We start from the raw sequence: 12,619 nt of genomic DNA on the forward strand, positions 1-12,619 counted from the left end.
TCTCATTACATTTAAAAACTTTTGCTGTGTGAACAACTGTGTTAAGAAGATGAAAAGGCAACCAACAGTCTGGGAGAAAATATTTGCAAACCACATATTTGACAAAGGACTTGTATTTAGAATGTATAAAAAGCTATTAAAATTCAACAGTAAAATAATGGACAACCCTATTAGAAAATGGGCAAAAGTGGGAGCACCTGGGTGGCTCAGTCGGTTGGGCATCTTCCTTCAGTTCGGGCCATGATCCCAGGGTCCTGGGATTGAGCCCCGTGTTGGGCTCCTTGCTCAGTGGGGAGCCTGCTTCTCCCTCTGCTTGCAGCTCCCCCTGCTTGTGCTCTCTCTCTCTCACTCTCTATATCAAATAAATAAAATCTTTAGAAGAAAGAAAAGAAAATGGGCAAAAGACATGAAGAGACATTTCACTCAAGAGAATATACAGCTGGCAAATAAGCAAATGTAAAGATGTTAAATATTTTCTTGTCAAATTGCTGTGGCTTAGGAGTTCCAGTATTATGCTGAATAAAAGTGGTGAGAGTGGACATCCTTGTCTTGTTCCTGATCTTAGGAGAGAAGCTCTCAGTTTTTCACCATTAAGTATGATGTTAGGTGTGGGTTTGTCATATATGGCCTTTATTATGTTGTGGTTTTTTCCCTCTAAGCCTATGTTGTTGAGGATTTTTATCATGAATGGATGCTGTCCTTTGTCAAATGCTTTTTCTGCATCTGTCGAAATGATCATATGGTTTTTATTCTTTCTGTTCTTGATATCGTGTATTTCATGATTGATGTGTGAATACAGCTTGATTTTTTAAAAATAAGCAAAGGACTTGAATAGATGTTTCTCCAAAGAAGATCTTTAAATGGTTAATAAGCACTTGACAAGATGTTTAATAGCACTAGTCATTACGGAAATGTCTATCAAAATCATAATGTGATGCTTCACACTCATTAGAATTGCTATTATCAAACAAAGCAAACTAAGTGTTTTAAGAACATGGAGAAATTAGAACACTTACACATTGCTGGTGGGAATGTAAAATGGTGCAGCTACTCTGAAAAATGGTATGGTCGTTCCTCAAAAAGTTAAACATAGGATTAGCAATTCCACTTCTAGGTATACACCCAAAACAAGTGATGGGCTCCTGGGTGGCTCAGTCGGTTGAGCGGCTGCCTTCAGCTCAGGTCATGATCCCAGGGTCCTAGGATCGAGCCCCATGTCAGGCTCCCTGCTCAGCAGAGAGCCTGCTTCTCCCTCTACCTCTGCAGCTCCCCCTGCTTGTGCTCTCTCTCTCTTTGTCAAATAAATAAATGGCAATAAAATCTTTAAGAAACAAAGAAGTGAAAGCAAGGATTTGAAGAGATGTTTGTACACCCATATTGGAAGGAACCCGTATGTCCATCAACAGATTAAAGGATAACAAAATGTTGTGTATTCATGAAATGAAATATTATTCAGCCTTAAAAAGGAATTAAATTCTGATACATGCTACAATATGGATGAGCCTTGAAGACATGCTAAGTGAAATAAGCCAGATGCAAAAGGACAAATTTTATATGATTTCACTTGTATGAAGTACTTAGAATAGGCAAGTTCATAGAGACAGAAAATAGTATAGAGGTTGGCAGGGGCTGGGAGTAGGTGTGGGGATGAGAATTATTGTTTAATGGATACAGTTTGTTGGAATAATGAAAACATTTGGAATTATTTATTTATTTATTTTAATTTGTTAATTTGTAAAAAATTTTTTAAGTGTGCTCCATGTCCAGTGTGGAGCCCCACATGGGGCTTGAACTCATGACGCTGAGATCAAGACCTGAGCTGAGATCAAGAGCCAGATGCTTAACTGACTGAACCACCTAGGTGCCCCCAAAACTTGGAATTTGATAGTGGTGATGGTTGTACAGAATGTGACTATGTGTAATGCTACTGAGTTGTATACCTAAAGTGGCTAAAATGGTAAATTTTATGTATAGTTTACCACAGTAAAAAAATCAGCAACAAATTGACCCAAGAAGAAGCAGAAAACTTAAATAGTTTAATTACCATAGAAGAAATTAGAAACATGATTAAAGGTGTACCTTTAAAAAAGTACTAGGGCCAAGTGGTTAGCCCTGTTCCTTATTTTAGTAACAACAAAAAATTAGTTCCATTGTTATTTAAACTATTGTAAAGCATAGAGCAAAATGGAAAGCTAGATGTGGTTTATGAAACCAGCATAACCTGAATAGAAAAACCAGGTAAATATAAATGAGAGAGAGAGAGAGAGAAAGATATAGTATAAGAAGTATAGATCAGTCTCATTTATGAATATAGATATAAAAATTCTTAATAACATGACTTAGGGGAAGGATACAGCATTTATCAAAAGAAGAATACTGTGTGATCACGTGGAGTTTGATCCAGGAATGCATGGATGGTTCCATAGTTAAAGGAGAAAACTACATGATTATATTACTAGTTGCTGAAAAGGCAGTGATTTTTTTTTCAAGTTACTCATGTTTTACTTGCATTAGTGTTTATAGATAAAATTGGAGTAAAGTTTTCTTGTGACGTTTTTTTAATGTGGTGTTGGTCACCATACAGTATATCATTAGTTTTTGATGTAGTGTTCCATGATTCATAATTTGCATATAACACCCAGTGCTCATTGCAACACGTAAAGGCAGTGATTTGTAGTAAAAAAAAAAGGCAGTGATTTGTAGTAAAAAGAGGACAATTCTTATCTCTTGCCCATAGCTCATCATGCATTGAACCACCGTGATTTGCTCTGTCAGTGCACCGACTGATTGAAAATGTTGTCTAAGCAGCTGCCTGTGGAGGAGTATGGGGGCCATTAAGTGATGCTTTATCACTTAGGGACAGATGTACTACAGCAACTGATGGAATCCTTAACAGCCAATGAAATTGCTTGAAATATTTTGGTTCTTCTTGCTGGTGCACTTTTCTAGAAGCAAGCCCAAACCTGGCAATTATTGGATCTCTTTAAAAGGAACTATCTTATTAAGTCATTATATTTGAATACTTGATTCCATAACAATATACATTTCAAATCATCTTGCCAAATTATTTATCATTATCAGGCCATCCCCAAAGTAAGACTTAGAGAAGCATTATGAAGCTTTTTGGCATAGGAAATCGATCATTTGAAAAGGGAGAATTATTTTACAGGGCAATTCCTGTACCCCTGCCCTTCGATGATTGGACCGTGGGTCCTCAGCACAAGAACTTTACATCTGCCCCCATTACATTTTGTCTTATGAAAATTAGCCTGCTCTTCCAGTCTGAGATTTTCTTGGAATCCTGATTTTTGTCATCCAAGGAATTTAGTCTCTCACTGCCTTTTGTCAGCTGTAGTCTCATGAGGATGCGATAAGTTACTCATCCAAGTAGATAGGTAGACAAAATACTTTCCCAACGAGGAAAGAAAGCTCTGAAGGCTTTTTATTTACTTGTTTGTTTCTTATTTATTTATTTTAGAGGGGGTGAGGGGCAGAAGGAGAGATAAAATCTTAAGCAGGCTCCACTCTGGGCATGGGGCTCAGTCTCACTACCCTGAGATCATAACCTGAGTCAAAATCAAGAGTCGGGGCGCCTGGGTGGCACAGCGGTTAAGCGTCTGCCTTCGGCTCAGGGCGTGATCCCGGCGTTCTGGGATCGAGCCCCACATCAGGCTCCTCCGCTATGAGCCTGCTTCTTCCTCTCCCACTCCCCCTGCTTGTGTTCCCTCTCTCGCTGGCTGTCTCTATCTCTGTCAAATAAATAAATAAAATCTTTAAAAAAAAAAAATCAAGAGTTGGACAGTTAACCGACTGAGCCACCCAGGCGCCCCTCGGAAGGTTTTTTAAACTATCAACTTTTTTTTAAATAAAAAGTTTTATTGTCTCAGTCTCCTTTGATCCATGGCATTTTTCTTTGCCCATTTTCTTCTGAATGCCTTCATAACTTTGTTTTCATTGAATCATAAGCCTCTGAGAAGGACTGAATTTTTCAACCCAAATCTACACCAATCCATGCAGTTGAGATTTGGGGAATATGTGTCTGATAAGAGGACTCTGGGGCACCTAAGAAAGATGGTGGGGGTTTTCCTTTCTTTTTTTTTTTTTTTTTTTAAGTGTCATTTAGTTATTTGAGAGAGAGCAAACAAGAGAGCATGAGCAAGAGGCAGAAGTAGGCTCCCCACTGAGCAGGGAGCCCGACATGGGGCTTGATCCCAGGACCCCGAGATCATGACCTGAGCTGAAGGCAGATGCTTAACTGACTGAGCCACCCAGGCACCCCTGGTGGGGTTTTTCTACAATTTAAAATCTAAATGAGGGTCCAAGTGGCCAGAATTTTAGTTCTATGTAGTTCTGCCAGAAATTAGATTTGTGATCTTACAAAGTTATAGAACCTCTGTTAGCTTTACTATACTCATCCAAATTAAACTCTCAAAGACACTTTTCAATCTGAACATTATATTGTTTCTAAAATATGTCACTCTTATTTTCCCAGCATTACATCTTCCTTGCTTCTTTCTTTAATGCACAGATAACATAGACAGCCGTTTCTTGCCTCAGGAAAGATTGCATGCCCCTGATCTATTTCATGATGTCCTGAAGAAAGGAAGTAATGTCATTTTGAAGTTATCCCATTAGTCTAACCTGCATTTTCCCCTCTAAACGGTTTCCCTTCATGTGGGTAACGTCTGTGCAACTGCCCACCTCGTAGCAACCTCCAGTTAAGATGGTTTGATTGTTTTATTTCTTTGAGCTACTGAGTCCCAGTTCCTTCATCCTTGCCTAGCCTTTTTATTCCTTTGAGTTCTGCGCCAGGTCTCTGTGTGACTTTGGTCATAGAATGGGTAAGCACAGCATCCTTTCTTCTCACTTTTTTTATTGAGATATAATTGACATAAAACATAATGTTAGTTACAGGTAAACAACATAATGTTCAATATTTGTATATATTGCCTTCTCACTTTTCAGGCCTGCTCTGTTAGACCAGGCAGCCGTCAGAGGGTCAGGGCTCATCACGCATGGGGCAGGTATTGTCAGTCTGAAAGGCCTGCTCTTTACTGAGGAAGATCTGGGATACCTGAGCACGAGAGAAGAGCCGGGACCCAACGCCTGGATCCTGGCTAGAGTAATGAGTGACTAGGCTCATGGCCCCAGAAGGAGTCTTTCCAGGCTTCTGTCCGTTGTGGTTCTCAAATGGTCCCTGGTCCCCCTCCCTGGGGCTCAGCCCTTCCTAGGAGGTCTCTCCAGTAAACACTCCCCTCTGCCCAGGATTGTGTGCCGGGGATTGTCAGGTGAGAAGGGTTAGCACCATATCTGAACACCTGCTGGGAACAAAACACCCCCACTTCCTTTCAAGGTGTGTTTCAAGCTCATTACCTTTGGCTGGTCTCCTTTCATCCCCATTGGTAGGAGATCTTTATCTGAACAGGAATCCTCCTCCTGGAATGCTCCCCGACACAGCCCAGCCCCTCCAGCTGGGGGTTGGCCTCTTCAGAATGAGGAGCAGTGATCTCTTCATTCGGCCCACCCTTTATGGTCACCTGTGAGTGTCATTTACGGGTCGCCTGCTGGAACAGGACTGCTGTTCCCATGCCGCAGTTCTGCTGGAAGTTGGGACCCAGTGGGCTGACCTGCCAGAACAAAGTAGCACCCTAGACCAGAGCCCCAGAGGCCTTGACACTGGGGCCCCTTGTTGTGGTTATTGCCTAGCGCCACCTCCAGGCCCTTTGCTGTTTAGTTCCCTGGATATGGACGGGTGCTGGGTCTCTGGCTCACCCTGGTTAGATCCAGGGAAATGTGCGTTCCCTGCAGGGTCCTATGTCCTCTCACTCCTACTGGTCTCAGCTGGCCTCTCCTGATACCAGGCAGGTTGGAGCAACTGGCACCTTTAAAGGGTCCAAGGCAGGGGTTTATAACCTCTGGCTGCACATTAAAATCACCTGGAACTTAAAAACAACATACTCACATTCATATTATCCCAAGCCTAGGCTGGTAGAATACAGTCCTCTGGGGGTAAATTTTGGGTTTGTTTTTATTTTAAGATTTCAAGTGATTCTAATGTGCCGACGGCTTAAAACCAGTGGTTTACATCAGTGGCTCTCAAAATGTCATCCCCTACTAGCAGCATCTGCCTCTCCTGGGAACTTGTTGGAAATGCAGATTCTTAGTCTTTACCCCAGACCTACTGAATCAGAAACTCTGTAAGGGGCCCAGATACATCTTTCTTTTAACAAGCCCTCCAGGAGATTCTGCAGCCCAACAAAGTTTGAGAACCACTGGCTTAAGGTTTAATATTAATATAAAAAGCAAGAGAGTTATATGTGACCTAATGATATAACTATGTGAAAGCATCAGTAGAAAAGATTCACCGAAAAAGATTGGATAAAAGTGATAATAGTTCTGGGGTACCTGGGTGGCTCAGTCAGTTAAGCATCTGTCTCTTGGTTGTGGCTCAGGTCATGATCTCAGGGTCATGAAAATGAACCCTTCGTTGGGCTCCCTGCTCAGTACAGAGTGTGCTTGGGATTCTTTCCGTCTTCCCCTCCCTCCCCCTCTGCTCCTCTCCTCCCTTCCCCTCCGTGTTTGTGAGCTCTCTCTCTCTCTCTCTCATAAATAAAATAAGTGTTAATAATTGTAAAAAATGGTAACAGTTGTCCTGGGTAGTAGGATTACAGATTTTTGATTTTCCAAATTTTTAGGACTGTCATTATATTGTCACATACTCTTTTAAGAAATGGGACTCTGGGTTGTGGTGGTGCAGTGTTTTAGTGTTTTGTACTGGCAGGTGGGGTTGAGAGCATCACGAAGAATGTAGCTAGAGGAATGACTCTTGCTTGGACAGGCCCGACACGGCAGGTTTCACCCGAGGCTCTGTAGCTTTCCTGGAAAGAATTATCCTGGCCCCTCTTCCTCTCGTCCTGTGGCTCTCGGCCTGGGTCACTCACTAGGATCACCTGCGCAGGGTGCGTAACAACAGATGCATGGGCTCCACCGCAGACAGCTGAGTCAGAAGCGCTGATGAAGGGGCTCAGGCATCAGTACAGGGGGAGAGACAAACAGACCAGCCTGCCCAAGTGATTTGATGGACAGTGAGAATAGAAAACCTCTGTCCTTGTCCTTGAGATTCTAAGGAAACCAGGTTATTTCCAGAGGTCATCATCTGGGAGTCTTGGGAGCTTCCTAGCAGTGAGAAATGGAACCCCTCTGCCAGGAGAGCGCTTCAACCCCCCCCCCCCCCAGCAAGTGGACAGCAGGTAGAATGGTGGGTCAGAACATGGGGGCCAGAGTCAGATGGCTTAGTGGTGAATCCAGGCTCTAATCACTTGCTTTATGCCACAGAAAAAGTGACAGGGTCCCTCCATGCCTCAGTTTTGTCATCTGTAAAATGGAAATTCCTCATCTTAATAATAGTGCCTACCTCATAGGATTATGGGGAGGATTGAATGAGCTAATACATGTAAAATTCTTAAGATATCACATAGTAAATATCCCATAAATGTTAGCTGCGCTGTTTCTTCCTTTTGTCCTTACTATTAGTGGTCTGCCTGAGCCCTCCAGAGCCCGGGTTAAGTTGAGTTGAATTGAACCGGTCACTGAACTGGGGGAGGTCCCAAGACGAATGGATGCTTCAAAAATTTCTTCCTCTTATCATTCATAGTTCACAGACTTTTCTCCTTTTCCCATTTCTTCCATTGGCCAGTCCTACGGGCATGAATATGAAAGCAGTTGCACCCTGGAGTCTAAGTCATTCAGAGACCCCTCTAAGGGTCAGTTATTATTTGCCCCCTCACACTTAGGGGGATTGCAGCCTTCTCCATTTGTCAGGCGTGACCTCGGGGGTGTCCCTGTGTGCTGGATGGGAGCAGTGACTTTTCTGATTGGCTCTACTTTTGTTGCTTTTCACAATATAATGTTCTGGAAAACCAAATACATTTCTGCTTCTTTCTTGCTCTCCACCTTTGGTGGGTGGTGTGTGTGTGTGTGTGTGTGTGTGTGTGTGTGTGTGTGTAAGGGAGTTGGTCTCGTGTTAGGAAACCCCTGGGAAAAGGAATGGGACAGCTTCAGGCTCAGTGGGAAACCGATTACGACAGCCTTTGCTGCTGCTATACTTTTACCTGGTGCCGGAAAAGGAGCCAGACATGTGAGGGGGACACTGACCCTCCTCAGAGAAGTCCCCATGTCACCATTGCATCTGCTTCAATACTTAGGCAGCCCCTAGATGTCTGCACTTCCTCTGAGGGGCTGGGACATCCCCAAATCTGGAATCCACAGCCACCCCCAGGCTCTCCATTTCTCTGAGGTCAAGCCTGGAATTAGAATTTGCTCCGTGTCCCTGGTAGACTCAGTCTGCCTTGGTTGAGGAACACTGGCTCCTCTTTGATGTGGCCCCAGCCCACTCCAGAGTCAACTTGCTTCATCATTCATGGAAGGCACAGTCTTGCCCTCAGGCATATCATGGCCTAGTTGGAAGGAAAAGCCGGAGCCTAGGGTGACACTCAAAACAGAATGTGGTAGTTTCCTAAGAGGAAGCTGAGGTGCTGTGGGAATGGAGAAAAGGAGTCTCGGAATGCTTCTTGGGGAATCAGAGAAGGCATAGTTTGGAGCAGGGCATTCCCTGGAAGAATGCCCACCCAGCAGAGATGCAGAAACTGGAAACCATGGGCTGTATTTCAAAAGGGAAGTGGACAAGTGGATCAAAACTGGCCGGCAGGAAGGGCGCCTGGGTAATTCAGTCAGTTCAGCATCCAACTCTTGATTTCAGCTCAGGTCATCATTTCAGGCAATGAGATTGAGCCCTACATCAGGCTCTGTGCTGAGCGTGGAGCCTGCTTAAATTCTCTTTCTCCCTCTCCCTCTGCCCCCCCCCCATTAAAAAAAAAAAGGACTGGCCAGTAGGAAGCTTGACCCTTCAGCTGGAGCCCATCTGGCTATCCAAGTGATCTGATTGCCAACCCTTCACCCAGGTCTGTTTGCCATTGAAAGTATCCCACTGGTCTTTGCTAAGGCAAAGGTGCAGGGGTGTCAAGGAGGAGAGGGAACAGTTGGGGTGTCTTTAGGGGTGAGGGCTGCGGACAGCCGGAGGGAAGGAAAACCCATTTTAGATGGTGGATATTACCTCTTTTTTCCTATTTCAAGCTTTTATGGGGTGGATAGTGGTGGCTATTCCTCTTTTATAGGTGAGAAAATGGGTTTAGGAGAGTGTCGTGCACAAAGTCACCCAGTGTTATTAGTTGGAGCTGGGATTTGAACTGGGCTTGTCAGGGTCCAGTGCCTCCAGCCGGTCCTTTCACCACAGAGGTAATTTCCTGCTGACTTTGGATTAGGAAGGTGCCTCCAGTCTGGGCCCATCTTGTCAGTAATTTATAGTTTCTAACGCGCCCTCCTGGATGTGACCTGGTTTGAACCACACAGCAGCATTTCCTTCTGCCTTCTGATTATTTATGTTCACTGGGCAAACCCTTTTGCCTCCTTGGGCCTCCACTTCCAACCAGACATATCTGGTTGCTGATGAGGATGTTCCTTGGGCTCCCCTGATCTGACACCCGGAGACTCCTTGTCCTTTGTCCTCTTTTCCAGGCTCTCTCCAGCGACTTCTCCCCATCAGGGTTTATATTTTCCAGTTGCTCAGAAGCACTTGAGTCCCACCATCCCATCAGCCTCCCTCACAGTGAACACATCTGTCTCCTCACAAACATGACAAACTTCCCAGTGTTTCATAAGGCCTTGGGAACTTGGTGAAGGTCATTATCTGATGTCCTCAACAAGGACACGTGATGACAGATGGAGCCTGGGACCAGGCCCAGTGAGTGGAACATGCTTGTTTTGCTCCATCTGATCGGCTGTGGACCTTTCCTTGAAAGAATCAAGGTTAAGCAGTGTGCACTGAGACAGTTGCTAGCCAAGGAAGGTCACTCCATCTCCTCTCAGACATTACCTTTTTATGAAGGCTTTTTATAGCCCACTTTCTTGGGAGTAACTTTTTTCGTAATTAAGAATTCTAATTTTAAAGTGAGCTCTGACCTCTTTCTTTATAGAATCATTCTAGTGCTTTGATTGCATTTCATGAGTAGAAATTAAGATCCTTTATTGTCTGCTATCTCTGTTTTCCTCCACGGCTAGTTACCCATGGCAAACTGACACTTTATGGAGATCGTAAATGGGTGTATCCTGCTAGAATATCAGTAAAGCTCTTTGGAAAGTTTTTATCGAGGTGCTAGAAGGTCATAAGAGACTATCATCCCCTTATTAAGAGACCCATAGGAGATGCGCAGGGTGTGTTCCAACATGGGTAGAAGCCGTGGATAAATGGTTTTTGAAGCAGGAAGTAGAACATCACTTCACAGCAAACTTGAGGGAGAAAGCAAACGTCTCCTTCACAATTTGAGGAATTTGTAGTTTGGCAAGGTCAGTTCTCTGGATAGAAGCTGATTTACACTGAAGAGAGTTATTCTGGGTGTTCCCACCCCCCCCCCCCCCGGTCATACCTCAGGAGACTGTGTGCTAGTTAGGGCTGTTGAAGGATGGTCATCTCTGTGACCCAACAACAGGGCTACGAAGCCTCCTCAGGTGCACAGGGAGATGTGCACATGAATGTGTTCTGCAAACCACTGAAAAGAACCTGGATGCCCGTCAGTAGAGAATGGGTGAATAATGAATAAGTGGACCAGAACTACGTGTGACAATATGAGAAAAAAAATCTAAAAACTAGAACATTGGACAAAAAAATGCCAAATGATAGAAAGTTTAATACTATTTACATAAGGTCCTAAAATAAGCAAAACAATGTTTAGTTATTATTTATGGCAATAAACACGTAGTAAAATACAATAAATGGCAAAAGAATGAAGAATACCAAATTTAAGAATCGTTACCTCTGGAGCTGGAGGGAAATAACATGTGGGAGGGTTCACAAGCAACGTCTGTGGTTTCTTAAAGTGATTGGTATGTACATTTAAATAGTCATATTTTTGAATGGCTAAATATGTTATAATCTTAAAATTTGTTTTAAAAAAGGGAGAGCAAAAAAAAAGATAAATAAATAAGTAAATAAGGGAGAAGCTATTCAAAACAGTTTGGCCAGTAGTTTCAATTTTTAATAATTACTAATGAGATTTTTCTGGGGCTGATTAGCTTGACCTCTTACTGTTCTCCCATCTTTTGCCCCATCCAATTTATTGTGACCACTTCATCATGCTTGAGTATTAGCCCCAGGGGGAAAATAAGAGAAAACATGAAATGCCTCATATTCCTACTTGTTTGTTGAATAGGGAGTAGAAATTATTCACTGAAGGAAATCTTCACATTTTTAGCATATTTTATTCATTTATCAAACTTGAATTCTGGGTAAATATATAAGGATCTGCTAAACTGAAGGGGAAGGGGGCTGCCACTGTGTAAACCTTGCTCTAGGCCCCCACCCCCTCCAGAGCAGTGTTCTTTTTTTTTTTTTTTTTAAGATTTATTTTTTTGTCGAGAGGGAGAGAGAGAGAGAGAGAGAGCATGAGCAGGGGGAGGGGCAGAGTGAAAGGGAGGGAATCTCAAGCAGACTCTGTACTGAGTGCAGAGTCTGACGCTCGGCCCAGTCCTGCTACCCTGAGATCATGCTCTGAGCCAACACCAAGAGTCAGGAGCTCCAACTGACAGCCACCCAGGCGCCCCCAGGGCAGTGGTTTTGATGTCCTATTCTGAAATCAGTGTTTGCTTTGCATTAACAGCATGGCCGGACCCCCCTTCATCTTGCTGCCAATAAGGGCCATCTTTCTGTGGTCCAGATCTTGCTGAAGGCTGGCTGTGACCTCGATGTCCAGGATGATGTGAGTAGAGCCCCATTCTACTGGGATGGGTTGATAAGGGAGCTTGTCTGCCTAGAAATCCACAGTACAGTGTATAACCCTCTATAGGGTGGGAGGGTAGAAGATGCATTCCTAGCACTTTTTTGCTTCATCTTGGTCCCTATGGTGGGAAGAACTTCCTCTTGAAGACCAGGGATCCATTCTAGGTAGCAAGCTAGAGTTTGCAAGGGTGGGATGGTTTTCCCATCATGGTTCATGTCCTATCTCGTATCATCCAAGTGTAGAGCCTCAAAGGGCATTCTGCCTATGTCCTGTCTCCGTGTGAAGGAGCACACACACATACCCAAGTGAGTGTGGGCAAGGCCTGTTGGAAATGTGTCATTGACCAAGCTTACCACTAGAAAAAGAGTAGGGCTTAAAAACTTAATTTTTTTCCTCTTCTCACCTTGATTTCTCTTAGTGTACATTTAGCTAAAGAGGACCTGTTCAAAAGAATAACTGATATCATAGAATCCAAGAAACAGGAGGCCTCCTGAAAGAGTTCCCTCTGGTGCTGTGCCTTGGTTAAGACTCAGTCCCTGAGTCTCTTCATTCGGATTATCTAGAGAGAGACTCTGATTGGCTCCTTTGGAGTCAAGTATCCATTCCTGAGTCAATCATCAGTGGCTGGGGTGATGTCACGCAGCACACAGGGTTGCCTAGGGTCTTTGGGGAAGTAGATTCTCTAAGAGGAGGATATAGATAAGATTGTGTAAATTGTCCTCCAATGAGCTATTAGGAAAAAATCCTATGATAATATGATTTGAAGCTGTTTTCTGAAACTGTTTCTG

The 12,619-nt window shown here is 43.6% G+C and overlaps 1 protein-coding gene across 9 annotated transcripts in view; it reads left to right on the forward strand.

The window, feature by feature from the left end:
• The window catches only part of ANKRD6 (ankyrin repeat domain 6), a 188,035-nt gene that overhangs the window by 134,259 nt on the left and 41,157 nt on the right, over positions 1-12,619 (forward strand). For 6 of the 9 annotated variants that reach the window (XR_015726022.1, XR_015726023.1, XR_015726024.1 and 3 more), the window contains exon 1: positions 11,710-11,810. Coding sequence is in view for 3 of the 9 variants with exons in the window: in XM_087865318.1 (XP_087721444.1) it covers positions 11,712-11,810 (99 nt within the window). In the remaining 6 variants the exon portion in view is untranslated. Of the gene's footprint in view, positions 1-11,709; positions 11,811-12,619 lie in introns of those variants that run through there. The other 3 variants (XM_087865318.1, XM_087865319.1, XM_045807063.2) reach the window with 1 other exon arrangement.

The sequence above is a fragment of the Ursus americanus genome, chromosome 11, assembly GCF_024610735.1.
Source record: "Ursus americanus isolate L20-20 chromosome 11, mUrsAme1.1.p, whole genome shotgun sequence".
NCBI classification, from domain to species: domain Eukaryota; kingdom Metazoa; phylum Chordata; class Mammalia; order Carnivora; family Ursidae; genus Ursus; species Ursus americanus.